The sequence below is a fragment of the Cydia pomonella genome, chromosome 3 (assembly GCF_033807575.1).
Source record: "Cydia pomonella isolate Wapato2018A chromosome 3, ilCydPomo1, whole genome shotgun sequence".
NCBI classification, from domain to species: domain Eukaryota; kingdom Metazoa; phylum Arthropoda; class Insecta; order Lepidoptera; family Tortricidae; genus Cydia; species Cydia pomonella.
This window is the reverse complement of record NC_084705.1, coordinates 19,997,312-20,016,971: the sequence shown is the minus strand read 5'-3', so window position 1 is coordinate 20,016,971 and position 19,660 is coordinate 19,997,312. Positions and strand designations below refer to the sequence as shown.

The 19,660-nt window shown below is 35.5% G+C and overlaps 1 protein-coding gene across 1 annotated transcript; it reads left to right on the top strand.

Moving 5' to 3' along the window:
- The first annotated feature begins 7,603 nt into the window (after positions 1-7,603).
- Positions 7,604-9,816, top strand: LOC133516240 (uncharacterized). The gene is made up of 2 exons (XM_061849070.1): positions 7,604-8,071; positions 8,579-9,816. Exons 1-2 carry the CDS (start codon positions 7,718-7,720, stop codon positions 9,020-9,022), a joined length of 798 nt encoding a protein of 265 aa, XP_061705054.1. The 5' UTR covers positions 7,604-7,717; the 3' UTR covers positions 9,023-9,816.
- Positions 9,817-19,660: the final 9,844 nt, after the last annotated feature.

The following is a 19,660-nucleotide window of genomic DNA, read 5'->3' as shown; positions in this document are numbered from 1 at the left end:
AAAAGCGACTGGTAAATATCAAAGGATATTTCGTACATAAGTTCGTAAAAACTCATTGGTACGAGCCGGGGTTTCAACCGGCGACCTCCGGATTGCAAGTCGAACGCTCTTACCGCTAGGCCACCAGCGCTTATATGATAACGATATGACTTGACTGCCTACATGAAATCGTACACTGAGCAAGTGGAACCCACCTCGTGGGAACCGCGCCTGTGGTCACATGTTGGACTAATGAGCATGAAATTGGTACAAATTATTTACCCATCGATCAACTTGACTGGTTTGTAATTAGTAGCCGCGGGTCAAAAGTGGCCGAATCAATCAAAACATCGGCTTAGAAACATTGCGTTAAGCTTAATATCTAAAGCCAATTTTAACCGAACCATATATAGTATTACTGTATGCCTCCGATTAACATTCAGCAATCTGTGACAACACTAATTTAATCTAAATTCATTGTACAGTCAGCTGCAGAGAGAGGTGAGACCCCCCTGCATACAATCAGCCTATGTAGGCGGGGATACCTCTCCCTGCCGCTGACTGTACATTTCAGTGCGCCGCCGTCATATGCTTGTCACGAACACATACCTATTTATATTCTAAAAATGTTTAATAATGGCAAAGTTCAAGATCAAATCCATCCTATTTATAACAAAAAAGTATTCACGGAACTAGTTTTGTTTTTTTATTGTGATAAGTCATTACTAAATGCAAGCCATGTTTCACAATTTTACATCTTGGTCAATGAGCAATAATTTTCGTTACGTAAATAATCTAAATGCTTGTTTAATTGGGATCTTTAAAGATGACGGCGAAATTACACAGCAGGTACAATACAGTACTAATACGAAAGTAAAATATTATTGACATCAGCACTAATAACCTGGAGCATAGGCCGGTAGATGGAACCATTAATACGATACATCATTGGCCTTTGAGTCTATTACAGACTATTCAAACAGTGTAAGGTAGGGCGGCAGCGCTTTTCATGGCTGTGCAGTGTAGGCCAATACGGGAGCGGCAAACATGACCACAAGCCAGGCAGGTGTAGTGTGTCCGTGGTGAACAGGTGTCGGGCTGATGACGCTTGGCTCGCTTACTTGCAAGTGTCTTAAACCAAGCCTCATCATGGATTTTACGTCCGTCGAACACCAGTTTGCGCCACTGTCTCTGTCCTCGCCAAGCTCCTCCTATTTATGAACAGGGATGTTGAAGACGTGCATGTCTCGCTTGGCGCAGTCCTTATGCCGTAACATAGGCCGACCGACGCTTCTCTTGGCATCAGCTATGGCGCCAAGTAAAACACGCCGCGGCAAACGAGAAGGTTGCATTCGATGCACATGCCCCAGCCAACGTAAGCGTCTCTGGTTTAGCAGCACAAAGAGGCTGGATAGCTGAGCAATTTCAAGAACCCTCTCGTTCGTAACCTTGTCCTTCCAATTTATATCTAAAATGTTCCGGATGCAGCGCATGTGGAAAGCATTGAGACGACGCTCGTGCTTGGCGTACGATGTCCAAGTCTCAGCCCCATACAAGAGTATGCTCAGGATGCACGTTTGATAAACGATCATCTTGGTTTTCCTGGTTAGATGTTTATTTTGCCATACTCTTGTACTCAACTTCCCAAACATCGTCGCGGCTTTTCCGATTCGAACGTCGATTTCCGTATCCGGTGAGAGTTTACTAGTCAACGTCGACCCGAGCTAACAAAACTTGTCGACTGACTCCAGCGGGGCGCCATCTAACATGATCGTCGGTATTCCCGCACACCCTTGAGTCAATACAACAGTTTTCCGGGGATTGATGGACATAGAGAACAGAGCACAGGACGGAGAAAATACGATAACTATTAAATTAAAACCTCCTACGCTAATAGACTTTTTTTCTTTTCTTTTTTAAATTAGACATCTCAAACAAAACTAAGCCCCACAGTAAGCTCAAGAAGGCTTGTGTTGTGGGTACTCAGACAACTATAAATATAATAATAGAAATATTAAAATACATGGCTAAGGAACAAATATCTGTGCTCATAACACAAATAAATGCCCTTAGCGGGATACGAACTCGGGACCATCGGCTTCATAGGCAGGGTCACTATCCACTAGGCCAAACCGCTCGTCAATCAAACATAGCTAAGAACCATTGCAAGTAAACTCGCTTTCACGTAAAAAAAACATCCGTTTGAGAGCTACAATGCCACATACAGACAGACAGACATTTCCGTCAAACATCATCATAAAAGGATCATGTTATATATTATCTCTGAGATAAGGTTCAATCAATTAAGTTGATTGAATCAAGTCAGGTATTTTAAAGTTAAGTATATTATAATATTTAAGCGCAAAACTATTATTAAAAATTGATCGAGTAACATAAATACTGAAGCTAATAAAATGTGACAGTTATGGTTCAAATAGCACAATACATCGATCGTTATGGAGCAGGTCGCAAGAAACTTACGGTATTTAATACTCATGTCCGCCAGCACATTAGTGTTAATGTGTAAGTACCTACTTGTAGCTCAGAGGTACTCGCTTGATGCATAGGGCAGCTGAGGAAATAGACACTACTTTACTTACTTCAATTTATTTTGTCTAATCTTACTCGTACGTACCTACCTAATAAGCTTTGGTGTTAAAATAGGGAAATATTTAAAACCACGTAAAGCATCGAAGCATCAAGTTAAGTGTACAAGAATAATGAATCCAGTAGAAAGTTCAGAAAGACAACTTACTAAACTCCCAATTCTTTTAAATTAAAATAAGTATCTTTTTTAGATACCTTAATACGTAGAGCATACTTAAACTCTGTTTTTATGTCCCATCCAAACTGCAATTTTAGTAGTCTAGGGTATTAAATGAACAGAGTTTAGTGACTAGGGACCAACAGTCACGGGAGGTTTTAAAAGATTTTACCACACAGATAAAAACAGTCAACAACAGTGAGCAAGTCATGTCTGCACTAGATAGTAGATAGTCTATGCAGTCATCCTCCCGACAAGGACTGCGTCCACGGCGGCGAAGTCATAAAGATCCAAGATAAAATGCATACTCAGCAAGCGAGCCGCAGTATGTGCAACTTTACATTCAAAACTCACTCTTAATGTATATAGGTAAAGGTGAATGTCCCATGTCGTCTCTGTGATAACGCTTGAACTTCTATGGGAGCAATATCCCTATTTGAGAAATTATCCAGATTATTTTATGCCATTTATTAGTTTTATTGGAGCAAAAAGTGTGAGTTACTGATATTGCCGTTTTATTGATAGTTATTTTATTTGGTATCCTAATATAGAATAGTCGGTATAAATACATCTCTACCTATGTAAACTCAAGTGCTTTAAGTTTCTAAGAGGTATCTTGTGATCATTCGTAAGTATAGAGTAGTATAGAGCAAACAAAGTAAATGGGTATTTTAACACAAATTATGTTTTTATAGTTTTATTTCGCTTGTTTTAATGAATCACCCTAGGCATATTGTTTATCTTTTATGCCATTCCGATCGAGAACTAAATCAAGCCCTCGAAAGCTCACAAAAAAAATGGAGTAGTTTGGATAAAAATTGTAAACTGCATTTTTTTAATAAGATCAATTCCGATTTAGCAAAATGCCGTTTCATATATTTACTAGTATTACATGATTATTCTACATAGGTATCCATCAAGCCTCTGTAGTCTTGCCGGACTTTGAAAAAACATTTAAAACATGCAGCCGAATTGATTACTTCATGCTTTTGTTTTCAAGTCGGTTAAGACGAAAGAGGACGACCCACGCGAAATCACCTTTTCATACAAACGTAGTCCTCATTTTCCTCTCCGGATATTAACATTATAAATATTTTGACACAATTTTTTGTATGTCAGGATGTCAACCACAGTTATGCCCCTACGTTTGATTTCTTTCGAATTTTTGATTAATATAAGAGTTAGGAGCATTTAAAAATTTGTATGAAATCTGTTTTTCGCAACTCATTTTTACAATAATCAAAAAATCTTAAAAAGCCAAACGTCGGGGCATAGCTATGTTTAATATACAACAAATTATGTACATATAAATATTTTCCATAATGCCAATATCTAGAGAGGAAAATGGAGACTACGTTTGTATGGAGGAACGGCCGTCCCATTTCCTCTTAAGAACAGGCGCGGTCCCTCACGCAGTGCGTAGAGCATGCGACACGTCGCGCACCCGCTGCTGACAACACAATGGCGATCGGCGTCGCCTATTCGGGAGCTTTTAATAGTGCTCCGTGTACCAAGTACCAGCACGTAACCGCCTTATCTGTTTGATACAGTAGTAACGGTAAAGTTTATGTGATTTCGTAGCGGGCTTACTGAAGTATTGAATTTTTTATATTATAAGAAAAAATCAGTTACCCAATGTCGTAAAAATAAAGAAGAGGAATAAAGAGTAAACATATATCAAGCAGCTCATTATCTTGTTTAACGCAAAGTTTGGCCGTGCTAGCTTATGACGAATGCAACTGCTATCTCCAATGCGAAGGGTCAAAAAGTCTACTCAGTAGGCCTCAAAGCTGTTTCTTCTCGGTACTTTGCTTTACTCAAAAGCTCATTGAAAAAATAACCTTGTGAACAAGCTTGAAAAGTTACTTAAGTACTTATCTATATTAATTTCAACATACCTAACTATACTTAAAAGACTTTCTACAAGCGCTTGCTTTATAGTAAATAATTCATACCTTTACCTTGCCATTACAAAATAAATGGAATTTATCGACTAATCTAGTTACAGCGACATTAACCTGCTACATTGTATGATAATGTGTTTTGTTCGCACTAGTTCAGCAAAAGCGGCGGTTTTATAACGTTTAGGTAGTGAATTATATCTATAGGTTCAAAATTCAGCGATGTAGCCGTGAGACTTCACAACATGCAAAATTAAATTCTGACATTCACGATCGAAGTGGACGAGAATTCAGATTCAGATTTTAAAAGTACATTTACCTATGTACTTAAAAATAATAATTGATTTCATAATTTGCTTCATGTAAATAATTGGGCAAGAACGCGAAAATTTGTACATAGGCCTTTTTGTCATGTCCCCAGGTGATATCATACTGTTTCTCAAATTTCATAGGGTTTATGAGGATTGTTACCAGATCATTTGATTTTAGATTAAATAGGCATTCTATGCTTGCTAAAATATGACGCAAAAAATTATAATAAAATAGAAAAATTCTTGTCTAAAAAATTGCAATTTCATTGTGTAGGTACTGTCCCCTAAAAAAAAACTGGCATTTGGCAGCACTTTTTCATAAGAAAAACCGATTTGCACTGGCAAACTTCTGGTTGAATTTTGATGATTGGCGGGTATTTTATAATTTTTTAAGTTCAATTTGTTGCCATAGCCAGAATTTCTTCTAAATAAGTAATATTTAAACCTGTCCCCGGCATATGAATCTGCCGGACATGTCCGCGTTCCGTTACCATACATTAGAGGTTTTTTGTTCGATTTGGTAGTTCTTTTTTTATTTAAATAGCAACATTGTAATGAGACAAAAAAAAAGTAAAAGGGATATCTATGGTTAAATCGGCCATTTTGCGGAAAACATCTGTTTCATTTTCGGCGTGTGGCGAGAGGTTGTGTTTTTGCGTGCACTGTCCGGTAAGTAAATATGTTTGATTTTTTATGTTAAAACGTGTTTCCAAAGCATATTTTATTACAATAACGTAAATTGACTGTTTACGATTACTTGAGTGTGAAAAAAGTGTGTTAAATAACTCAGGAATTGTAGAAATCTTATGGTTTTGTATCGGAATAACCAATTCCGTTACCTCCTGTTCGTTACTATCGCAGTGGTAATGTATGGGCTGGACTTGAAAGTAACGAACAGGACCACGTAAAGCAAAGTTTACATGGTGCTAACTTGTTCTTTTTCTACTATTTTATTTCACAAATATTTTCACCCATTTAGAGAATGTATTGTTTTTAGCACTCTTAATATTTGACGATTGTTGGTTACCTCAAAACTCTACTTTCATAAAAAATATTTCCTAATTTTAAGCGTCATGTAAACTTGACCTTACCGTGTCCTGTTCGTTGTGAGCATGTCCTGTTACGAGACTGTACCCTAAACTCAGGTTCCTAAAATGTTGATATTAATATATAATGTTTAAAATATGTAGAAATGTTATTTAAATAAAAAATTTAGTTTCTTAAAATATACGAAATTTAAATAGTTAAATATCCGAATAGTCAATTTTGAGAAATATATGCAAAACTTTGTGATACATTTTATACCTTAAGTAACGTATCGGATAGGAAAAGTAGATAAATTTTGTTAATTTCTAGGATAGCGAACTGATTATTACATTTGAAATGTAAAAAAACAAATTTTCTTTCATGTAATAAATAAAATTTGCACATATTTTTCGTTTTTATTATCCTAATGAACCAAAAACTAGCGGTAACGAACAGGATCCAAATGAGTGCCCACTTCAAGAAAATTGCTAATTTCTCAAAAAACAACGTTTTTTCGTGAAAACTTTTACGATTTTCAGGAAAAAGAATTATTGGAGATATTATATTAAGCGAAATACCAAAGGATATTCTGCAAAAAAAAATCGATACTAAACTTTGAAGCAGTGTCTACTTTTCGCGTTCTTGCCCAATTACACATGTCTAATGCTACAGGGATGCTATGATTGAATTGAATATTTTTTTAAATCTGAATGCGCCTCTTCTCTTGTTTATGATTGTATTGAAGTCATTAGACGTGCTACGTGTACGGGTACAGCTCGTTATCAGTCAGTGGGGTAGCGAAGAAGCGAGTTATATCGCGTTTCATTCACTTACATATAAAATGATATAAAGGTAGTTAATTAAAGCGAAACATCGCATAGTTGTACGAACCTTGAACACCAGATAATCGCAGATTAATTACGCGCGATCTCATGCTCGTGATAGGTCGTGAGAGGAGCGACAGATTGAGATACATTGGACGATGATCTTACTAAATTACAGACAGCAAAGAGCATATAATCACTACGTTACAGACAGTTGCAAAATATAGTACATGTAATTCATGATGACGCGCAGATTTGTCAAATATTTAATAACATGACATTACGTCTAAGGCATGCGTCCTTGTGAATGACACGGTCTATATATTTATACTTAACGCAAAAGCTGTATTTTAATAAGTATAAAGATTAAACGTTGTGCGTTAATAAGTTTAACTTAGTTTACTGTAGCATTACCTTATCTATATTATGAACTATTATTTATAGCTGACAGCTGGACACTTTTGCAACAGTTCTGCCTAAGGAGAATCTGTTCCTTGCCTCTACCTTCCATAAATCCGGAAAAAACCATAAATAGGTGGCGCTGCAATACATAGAATACTTGAGAAAAAAATCTAGTCATAGACAGCGCGCTTCACTCCGTCAATAACGCCTAGGTTCTTAGCTACTCTAGCGCTACTCTGGAGAGATTTGGAACTATTATTTATAGCTGACAGCACAGCTGGACACTTTTGCAACAGTTCTGCCTATGGAGATTCTATTCCTTGCCTCTACTTTCCATATGTAGAAGCCTTAAACTGCAGCAGTTGTCAGTTTTGACATTACGGGGACGTGTTTGATGTTTGACAGTGACAGCATGATGACAGCTTCGGCTTCACCACCGATCACCGATACCTACTGAGGCATTTTAATAGTTCAACCTTCCCAAGTTTGTGCTTTTACGTTTTCGTTATCATGTGGACTCAGAAAAGTACGCTTGCACTTATTAAAGACATTCGCCTCAATCCATGTTTGTGGAATATAAACTGTGAAGACTACAAAAGCCGAACGAAAAGAGTTACCGCTTACAAAGCTTTAGGTGCCAAATACGGCATTAATGGGAAAGAGATTGAACAAAAATTTCATGCGTTGAAAAATCAGTTTCGCAGAGAACATAGGAGGCTCGAGAAACAGGAGGAAGGCTTGTCTCCTAAGCAAATACATTGGTTCGGATATGAACCCCTATTGTTCTTGCTTAATAACTGTGTAAAGCCTAGTCAAGACAAATGTACCACTGAACAGGATTTGGAGGATTCGCATATTAAACAGGTAATACTGACTTTTCTTTATTGCTACTTAATTGTTTGCTTTTTTTTCATAAGTACCTACCACATATTTTTTTTCATAAGTAACACGTTTATAAAATTAATAATATTAACTAATTACATTATTAGACCTCTTAGGTAACATGCATCATCACAATCTTATTCTACATTAATATACTTAAACAACCCATAATTTTTGCAATAAGTTTCGTCAAAAACATTTTTAAACTAACTCCAATCCTCACCCTGCAACAAGCCGGGCCTGAAAGTTTATATTATGCCGGCAGCATTCCCATGCTGTATGGCAATGGAAACTTGCTGGATCAGCCAAGACCCAGACCAGGGGTCATTACTTTAAGTAACTGTTTATTTTATCATTACACATTTTATCCAAGTAAATAATATTCACTAACATGTATGCTGCAGCAATTAGTGTAACTTGTAATTAACTATATGCCTGCCACAGTGAGTGTTGAGTGTTGATGAATTAATCATATTGCCACAATTTTAGGAGACATCACTGCAATTTGGAGATGAAAACACAGAATATGAAGGGTATGAAGTTTTAGAGATTGAAACTGAGGCACCTAAACAATCCCAACCAATAACATTTACGGCCACCAGAAGGAAAAACAATGAAACTGGTGCTGCAACAGCAACAGAGGCGTTTAAGTGTATGAGGACTTTAGCTGAGAAAATTTGTTCGAGAGATGAGTTTGATATTTACGGAGAATACATTGCTTATAAGTTAAGGGAAAGTGGACGATCTAATAAAGAAATATCGATAGCACAGCATGAAATAAATACAATTTGCTTTAAGTTGTGTATGGGAGAGTTTGCACAAAATATTGAGCATTCATTACCAGGCTCCGTCCATTCAAATCCTGAGACTGAGGATGTTGAGTTGCGGTATGTGCAGTATGTTGATGGTGACCTGCAGGTAGATCCTAGTTAAATATACTATGAGGACCAGTAGGAGCAAGGTTAATATGTGACATACCTTAAAATGAAAATTAGGTGTTATTTAGAGACTATTTTGAATAAAATTTATTTTGAAACAAATATTATGTAGTTTGTATTGTGTAGATTAAAAAAACTGCAACACTAGGTTCCAACTTAATAATCCTGTATTTTATATTATTAGAAGTTAAAAATATTCTGTAGTTTGTATTGCCTAGATTAAAAAAAAAACTTACACTAGGTTCCAACTTAATAATCCTGTATTTAATATTATTGAAGTTAAATCTCTTTTTTTGTATATATTTACGAAACCATTCATTGACAATTAGAATACCTAGTCTCCTACTCCTTTACTATTAAAGACAAGTGAATAATATAGTTTGTCAATCTCCACATGTGGCTACAAGATTTGTCATCTTATTATTCTTGTCTCACGCGCGCGCATAGGTGAGAATGAGATGGCCTGGGATGGGTATATTACTTGACATCAGTGTTGGGCATTCAAGAAAAAAGAAAATTTTTTTGAATAAGAGATCGTAGGAATAAAACCATCTTGATTTCATCCCGTCAAAATTATTAAAATAATTTTGGTCGGGAATAATACGTGTGAGAAACAATTTAATGAGAATAACTTATTTTTATTCAAATAAATATAATCATGATTTTTTACTCTAAATAATATTCCACGAATAAAAATGTAGTCTGGGTACCGTATAGGTAGAGGTAACAAGGTAGAGGTCTCTTGTCTAATTCATACTACTTTTATGTAATAAAATCTTACAAATTGTTTGTCGCATATTTTACTCGTAGTAACTGTATTGTTTTTAATTTGATAACCAAAGCATAAAGGTCTTCGCACACTATATCAATTCCACACCAACTCAACTCACTTTTGGTTCAGCTTAGTGGACGACGCGTAGACCATCCGACAGTTACCTAAATTTTAACAATGTACTGTAGGACATACAAGATAAGGCTTTAATTTCAATATTTAATTTTGAGTCGAGTGGCTGTTGAGTTGCAATAGTGTGCTAAGACCTTAAAGGTACAGGTTAGCTGTTCTGGGGGCCTAGCCAAGATGCCAACCGTTTGCGCTCCGACAACGAAGCGAAATGCTTTCGGTCTCTATCACTTTTTAACCGACTTCAATTTCATAGAAGGAGGAGGTTCTGTATTCGGTTGTGGCTATTTTTTTTTTACATAGTGCGATACAGAGACAGAATATAGTGTTTCGTTTTCTTAGCGCAAACGACATCTGGCATCTTGGCTAGGCCCCCAGAACAGCTAAATTGTACCTTTGGCATCTTGGCTAGGCATCCTGGGTGCGTAACCAACATGCCAATCGTTTACGCTACGACAACGAAACGCTATCTCAGGTATCTGTCTCGATTTTTAGGAACTAGCGGAGAAATTAAAAGTTTAAGTCTAAAGTACCTGTGTACCAACCAAGCGGCTTCGATGTAGATATATATGCGGCAATTTTAGACATAGGTCAAAAATAAAATAAAACAAAAATGTTAAAAATCTTTAAAAAAAGTTATTATTTTACAAATTGCTTATTTTACGTTTGATATGAGGATATGACAAGACGTTTGGAGTGTGCTTTGGAAAAAATCACCGAGTCACATCTCTCCCGGGGGAGCCACAATTTGGCATGTTTCGAAAATGTTTTTTAGATTTTTGGAAAACAGGTGGCTAAAAGGTAAGAGTGTCGTATATATCTAGAATCGTCTCATAATGCTTTTTCATTTGATACCCCACATGATAGGTTTTGAAAAAAAAAATTCAAATCCCATACAAAAAATGGATGATGTCATTACTCATAAATGTTTTGGTCTAAAGTACCTGTGTACCCAAAAATTGACGATGTAGCTTTTTTCCGTTGTAGCATATCCACTATAAGAATACAATTTCTGTTTTTATTCTTATTCTTATTCAAGTTAATTTTTGCCCAACACTAGTTGACATCTGTCTTTCGAATGCATTTTGCATTTTTCGCACGCCATGCCATGCCGTCAATCATTTTCCTCGCGTTGTCCCGGCATTTTTGCCACGGCTCATGGGAGCCTGGGGTCCGCTTGGCAACTAATCTCAAGAATTAGCGTACGCACTCTGCCTCATTATGTGTGAGAAGGACTACTTACACCCTATATCCTCTTCTAAACTTGACTAATTAGAAGGAGTAGCACAATGATTTTATATAACTATAGCACGAAAAATATGATTATAGTCCCCATTTTCCTCTCTGGATATCGAGATAGCTGTGCTTGATATACAACAAATTATGTCAAAATATTCTCAATAATGTTAATTGAAAATGAAAATGATGACTACGTTTGTATGAAAAGGTGATTATGCACGGGTCCTCCATGTTCATCAATTTTAATGTAACTCAAGGTAGGATAATAGACGTTCCGAAATTGAAGCGCTTAACTTGTGACAAATTTTGCAAGTTTTGTGTTTAGTCACATTTGGGCAAGCGAGAATGTGCACGTGCTATTGAGCTCCCGCTCACCGAAAGAGAAATGCAAGCTCATGTTTAACGAGTATGATAGAGATGAATGCAATTCAAAAATAACAGAATTCTTAGGTACCTACATAAATAAATATGGTAGTATTTTTCTGCTCCTTATGTAAGAGTATATACCCTATAGTTATAATATCATTGAATCCATTCATCTTTGTCATACTCTAAATAAAATAAATAAATATTATAGGACATTATTGCAAAAATTGACTAAGTCCCAAAGTATGCTCAATAAGGCTTGTGTTGAGGGTACTTAAATAGACAAAGATATATATAATATATAAACATTTTATAAATATTTCATAAATATCCGTGCTCATCCCACGAATGTTCTTACTAGGATTTTAATACTCGTTGTTAAACATAAGCTTGTATCGTTCGGTGTACGGGAGCTCGTTAGCACGTCCACATTTCTCGCTAGCCTAACCTGGGTGGGACTAAAGCCAATTAACTGGTACAATTTGTATAATGTAAGCGCTTCAATTTTGGAACTCCTACTACCTATCTTGAGTTATAAATCTTATGATATAATTGGACTAGAGTATCAATAGGAGATAAGGGCTTAATTCTGGGGGTCGGTTGTCCGTCAACTTGAAGGCGGTCAAAGAGTTAACCTATACAAATGTATTAGATACTTACGTTTGTATAAATACGTAAGTACCTACTTCAGTGCCATATGACAAGTCTAAAGGTAACTTCCTGAAGTGTGCGACTGTGAGCTCTTAGGATTCAGAACCAACTCTCGAACAGGCCTCGAATCCTTACTGTGGGTAGATTTAAAAGTGTAGGTATGTTTACTGCACTAACGATCTCGGCCTTTGTAAGTACATACTTCAGTGCTATATGACAAGTCTAAAGGTAACTTCCTGAAGTGTGCGCGTGAACCCTCGGTCAGTCCACGAGTCCTTACTGAAAGTAGCTTTAAAAGTGTAGGTTGTCCAAAGCGCTGTGGGCATTAAAAGTTTTAACAACATTCCGCCGTTGGCGATTAAAAGGTTAAGCTATTTACGTTGACAGAAACCTCGTAATAGCGTGCACGTCAAAAATCGTGTTTCGCGGCTTATCACTTAACTTGATGTGTCTAAAACGACTGTTATCTCAGCTATGGACCAGTGAATTAATTATCATGTTATTTTAATTGAAAAGTGTCGGCTGGCGGATTAACATCGTGGGACCAACGCCGGTGAGGGGAATGGGTCGATGAAATGCAACTTGAAGTTCATCGATGACTCGGTAAAACCTGTGAATATTCGCAATTTTTTGACGTTCTGCTGAGAGGGCCAGAGGGGTGAGGCGGTAGCGGGCCGTTTCAGCTCAATCAAATTTTAATCTTTAAGTATTGATTGGTTCAAAGTTGTCATTCCAAAGATACATATGAATGAGGTTCGTCCGTTTTGTAGAACATGCTAAGAAGTAAAAACATCAAATTTTGCAGTAAGTAAATAATTACGTAGATTATCGTCAGTTAGCTACCTACATGTCTAAGTAGCCTTAACATTTTTCCAGACTGCACCAATCTATAAGGCATTCCCAAAATATCCAAATATATTGCAATTATTCCAGCTTTGATGATACATTTGAAGACAAGGCACATTTCTCGAAAGTTCAATCTAATTTGAACCTTAAATCCGAATGCTAAAGTTGAAATTATATTGGCATGTAGGTATGTGGTTGATAAATCGTAATATGCCTAGAAAAGGGTTAACTGAACGTACTATCATATATTAAATTAACCCATGGAGGGTTATATTGTGACTACGGTCTTGATTTCCGTTATTGACGCAAACTAAAATAAAACAAACTAATGTCGTGCCATGTTTCATTTTATCTATCTACAATATCTACTTAACTTGTTGATATAAAATTAAAATAATAAAGATATTTAAACTGTCAAAACTAAAGTTATGTGAGACTTGGTGAGACGGAGTAGGTAGACTAGGTATTAGCAACCCACTTACTACAGCTTCAAAGAAACAAGGTTCCAAAACTTATACAATAAGTACCTATATTATGTAATGCTGTATCTAGGTACATATTATAACAAATAACTTAATGCGCATTAAAATAGTACATTACGATACAAGTGCGAAAAATAGGAAATTCGAAACGAGTGGCGATAAATTAAAACACGACCGAAGGGAGTGTTTTAAATCGACACGAGTTGCGAATTACCTATTCGCACATGTATCGTACAACGTTTTACAGTACATATGGCCCTTTAAATGTTCGACACAGTAACGTAATATGCTACTTCTCGCACTAGTGCTATAAAGTAGCCCCATATGTACTGTAAAATAATTTTGGTTATACGTAGGTATATATTTAGTTTATTTTTCACCTCGACAGCTCGATCAAGACTCTTCATTAATTCAATTTCAATCGGTAGGGCGATATAATTAGTCAATAAAAAAAATTAATCGATTAATGCCCATCTCTGATCAAGAGTACTTTGCTGCTTAAAAACAGTGAGAAAAATCGCATTTTGATCATCACTAAGTGAAGCAAAATGACGTTAAACGTGCGTGCGGGGCCTAATACAAGCTCGAAATATTTGTATTCTATTCTCTCTGTCCCTTTCACGTCATTAGCAAAATGAAAGAGACAAAAAGTTTAAACTTAATTCAACAAAAATTGAGGGTTTATAATAGACCTTCGAAATAAGTCCGACCGCATCGTTCCAAAACACCCTACGAATATCGTAATAATAAATTCATGAAAAAAGTTAAAATTTGATAGAAAACACCATATTTTACGGATTTCAGTGTACAAATTAAACAATGAACTTAAAAAAATACAAAAATTATTACGCATGATTAAAAATTCTACTTTTAACGAACTCTACTAAAGTTGACAAAAGTAGTAGTTATCTATCCGCAATTTGAGACCGTATCTTACAAAGCTTTTTTTTAATAGTCTGTGCGGAAAGAGAAGAGTCGTAGAATGTAAGGGAACCCATACATTCCACGACTCTTCTTTTTCAATTAAAATTTTTCAAGTCAATTGATTTTCGTTATTTCCATATTATTTTATTGAAATTTCTTTCGTTTAGTTCTAGTGTTTTATTGCGGTAATTAAACTTAATTGTTAGAATATCTTAACAAAACATGAGTGACATAGTGATTCAGAAGGATTACATTTTTTCAGGTTGTATTATTACCTTCCAAATATGTTCTTGCTGCTGGGGTGAAAAATCTTGTGTACTACGCGAGATCAACATCTCGTGCGCATTTGAGTCCCGTACTACGCTCAAGATTCTAAATTAGATTCACGAGCGTAGCGTTGGACCGAGCGTATTATAGAATCTTTCGCTTACACGGAAAATAAGCACTTGAAGAAATATCAAACTTAGCTCTCTTTTTGTACAAATAACTGTTATCGATGTTTTCATTCTTTCCTCCCTATGCTCTGTCGGCAACGTGATTATAGTCATGTCGCCACACTATTTGTCCCGAGACAGTAGATTACATCAATAAATCGACAAGTAGACAGCTTGTGGAAATGAAACGGAAATCCCTAGATGGTATCATAGTGATTTCCAAAAAAATAATCGAGAGTTATAACTGTAGGTGTAGGTATCTAATGCAGTGAACATTAATAAATATTACATTAATTAAGCTCATTATGTTATAGAACAGTTCTTTTTAAATGTACACTTGGTGTTCTTTAAATAAATGGAAAATGTAGACCGACAAATTTCTCCGTCTCATCATTCTTAAGATTTAAGTACATATATCTAGTTAGAGTCAGCCAAGCCAAGTCTCCAACGATTTTGATAGCACACGCAGTGCAAGTGTTATTTGAAACTTAAAACTTCCATGAAATCATGACGTATGAGTAACACTTGCACTGCGTGTGCTATCAAAATCATTGCAGGCTTGTCTTGGTCTGACTCTAGAGCCCATGCCCAATAATGGTAGGCATCTCAGCATATCGCCCTCGCATTCGTAAATTGATATGAGGGATCACGAAAAAACACGGTCCAAGGTGAGATCTCATGTTGGTGTTGGTACCGTATATATGTTTAAAATCGTAATACGCCACACGTTTGCTAAGAAAATTGGCGAGCTATTCACATAACCTTGTTAGTACCAATCGAAGCCATCAGCCTTTACTTAATGTTAGCTTAGTATCTGATTGAGTATGGCAATTACACTCGTAATAATAATAATATTTGAAGTAAAGTTGCATGGGTACCGTTTTATCAGGCGACCGGTTTTTATATCCCATAGCCCAGTATTTAGTCCATAGCTTACACCTAAATACAATAGTCCTTATCCTGGCGGGTGCTGCCTTTCCGTGCGTCCCATGATACGGAGAAGGGCAGCATCCGCTCTGTGAACCCCTTACATCTCACTAGTGTCAAAAGGATCTCTACGTGTTGGCTTCGCACGCCTCCTAAATTCCCGGAACACCAATGTTCCATGATGGGTAATACATATTTGTAGTAAGTAATTAAGATTTTTGGATGATGCTCTACGGTACATACCTAACTACTAACTAATTGAAACAAAAAAATCTGGTAATTAGTTAATACGAGTTAGGAATAAGTACAAAATAGTTATTTGTTTTACAAGGGGGCAAAGTTGTTGCTTAACCGCTCGTGCTAATATTGATACCCGAGCAAGCGAAGGATTCCAAAATTGAACCACGAGCGTAGCGAGTGGTTCGTGAAGTGGAATCTTGAGCGTTGCGAGGGTTTCAATGCACGAGGGTTAAACAAAAAATATGTCACCACACCAACACGACTACTAACTATGAAATACCAAAAGATTCAAATGAAATCAAATCCAAATGAACGTAATAAAAAAATAATCATTCAAAATCATCATTGCATCCATGCGCTCGGCCTATCCGACCACGATACAGCCCAAACAGTGATATTTAAAAGCAAAATTCAACCACTTAAATGTGCTAAGTTCGTTACTAAAAGGGACTACTGTGATGAAAATACCAAAAAATTTAAAGAATGCATCTATAGGCTATCTTTTTCAGAAATATACGAAGAAGAATTTTTAGAAAATGCATTTCAACAATTTCACGATCTCTTAATACTATTTCATGATCTTTGTTTTCCCATCATTACAGTTAAGACCACAAATAAAGATAGGAAAAACCACTGGCTTACAAAATCTTTAAAAAAATGCTGTACTATAAAACGAAAACTCTACTATCAGTATCGTAAAGAAAATAATATAATTACAAAAACTAAATTCACTACCTATTCACGTATTTTGAGAAAATGTTTATCGAATTCTCAAAAAAACTACAACTCGAATTACATTGAATCTTCGAACAATAAATGCCGAGCAGCGTGGAATGTTGTCAAAAACACATTCAACCAATCAGCTATCAAAGAAATTGATCACATAACAAGCAGATCTAAAGTAGAACTACACGCCCCACAAGACATAGCAGAAGAATTTAACAACTACTTTATAGATATTAGTAATAAACCAACTACCAAGAAAAATGCAACTGCCCCTAAAATTATGAAATCTATACAGAACACTATATTTTTATCCCCCACTATTCCTCAAGAAATTTATAAAATAATCCTTTCCCTCAGAAATACACAAGCAACTGGTTATGATAAATTACCTACTAAAATATTAAAAACAATTGCATTTCCTCTATCAATTCATTTATCTCATCTTATTAATTTGTCATTTGAAAAAGGAACATTCCCGACTAGATTAAAGAAATCAATAGTTAAAACTGTATTTAAAAAAGGGGAGATAAATAATCTTAATAATTACAGACCAATAACACTTATTCCCGTCATATCAAAAATATACGAGAAAGCTTATTACAATAGATTAGACAACTTCTTAACAAAAAACAGTGTTCTACGACAGGAACAAAATGGCTTTAGGAAAAATAAATCCACAACATTGGCTTGTTTCGAACTCAACAATCAAATAACAGAATGCATAGATAAAGGTATTCCTGTTGGCGTAATATTTCTCGACATGTCAAAGGCATTTGACACGGTTTGTCATAAACGCCTCCTCCAAAAACTAGAAAAATACGGAATACGTGGACCAGCCTACTCCTGGATTGAAAGCTACCTAAATAATCGAGAGCAATGCACGGAAATCGCAAAAGTAATTAATGATCAGCGTTCTATCTTTCAGTCGTGTTATAAAGTAAATAAGTATGGCGTCCCGCAGGGTAGTATCTTAGGCCCCCTTTTATTTCTTGCTTATATTAACGATTTACCTGATTCAACAAAACATAGTTGTATATTATTTGCTGACGACACGACATTAGTAATTAAAGGAACAGACATAAATAATTTTGAAAATGAGATAAACACAGCTCTGCGAGATGTTATCGAGTGGTTAGAATCGAATAACCTTCAAATTAATGTAGACAAAACAAAATTTATGTTATTTAAATCATATCAATCTAGAATTCACCAAGTTGTAGTTAAACATAATTTGCAACAAGTCGAAGAAGTAACTAGCACTGTTTTTCTTGGTATGACACTCGACACACATTGTGGTTGGAAAGAACACGTAGACACGGTCTGTATAAAAATGAACAAATTCATGTTTGCTCTTTGGCGCATTAAGCGAACTGTTTCGTTCAAAAGTGCCTTATTAGTTTATCACGGATACATTATGTCTATTCTACGATATGGTGTAATTATGTGGGGCAACTCGGTTAACGCCGATCGCGCTTTTGTGGCTCAAAAAAAATGCGTCCGTACCCTTTGCGGAGTAGACATACTTGAACCTTGTAAACCGTTATTTATTAAGCATAAACTACTATCCTTCCCTTGCCTCTATATTTACGAGATATGCATTTTTGTAAAACTGAATATTGAACTATTCACCTTCATAGGAGACAAAGAAACAACACGGTCACATAGACGCTGTAGGTTAGCATTGCCAACTACTAGCAAGTTAGTACTTAGGAAAAAAAGCGCGTATTGTATGTGTATTAATATATTCAATAAAATACCAGCTGAAATAAAGATATTGCCCATTAATGAATTCAAAAAGACATTGTATAAAATACTAATTGACAATTGTTTTTACAGTATAAACGAATTTTTATTGTATACGTTTTAAATGTTAATATATCTGAAAATCTTTTATAATTATTTCATCCTATTTATTATTATTATTATTATTTTTTGTAATTTTAATATTTTCATGCTATTGACTCCTCATTAAATTATTTCTTATTAGTTGATGTTAAATTATATTCAATCATATAAATATAATTCATTTTAATTGACCGAGTGATCTAATCAAGTTATCACTGACAACTGTTCACATGTCTACATGGACTGAATATATCATGGGACACAATGTTTGTAATTTAAGATCTTATGTTACCATATGTTCATTGTGAATAAACGATTTCATTTCATTTCATTTCATTTCATTTCATTAAAAGTCAATTCTACTAGCTAACATAAGGAAACAACTCAAAATTTGCATCTGATTACTTTGCCCCACATGTGGATAAAATGCAACTTTCTCATTCGTTTTTGAACAATCAAGAGGGTCTTTTACCAGTTGGTATGGTGAAAAATATACTGTGTCAGGGTGATCAAAATTTAATATTTAAGTAATAAGTCTTCAATTAAACAGTTTTATTTATTTATTATTCAGAACACATAGGTACAGTCATACATAAAAATTTAGATATTACTTAATTTTTATATAAAAATATACCTGGAGGTTCATATATGTAAACATAAACATGTAAACATCAAAATATACAGAAGCGTTTTTGCGAAGAGGAGATAAGTGAAACATTAGGTATAATTTATTTTTCACGTCAGCAGCTGGAACAAGGGTAATTTGCTGCTTAAAAACAGTGAGCAAAATCGCATTTTGCTCACTGAGTGAGACAAAATAACATTCAAGTGACCTTTATATTCGAATGTCATTTCAACGTGCGGGGCCTAATACAAGTTCGAAGTATTTGGATTCTATTGTCTTTGTCCCTTTCACGTCATTAGCAAAAAGAAAGAGACAATAAAAGTGCATACGTAATTCAACGATATATTAACGGTTTATAATAGACCCCCGAAATAAGTCAGACCGCATCGTTCCAAAACACCCTACGTGTCCTCATTCGTAATAATTA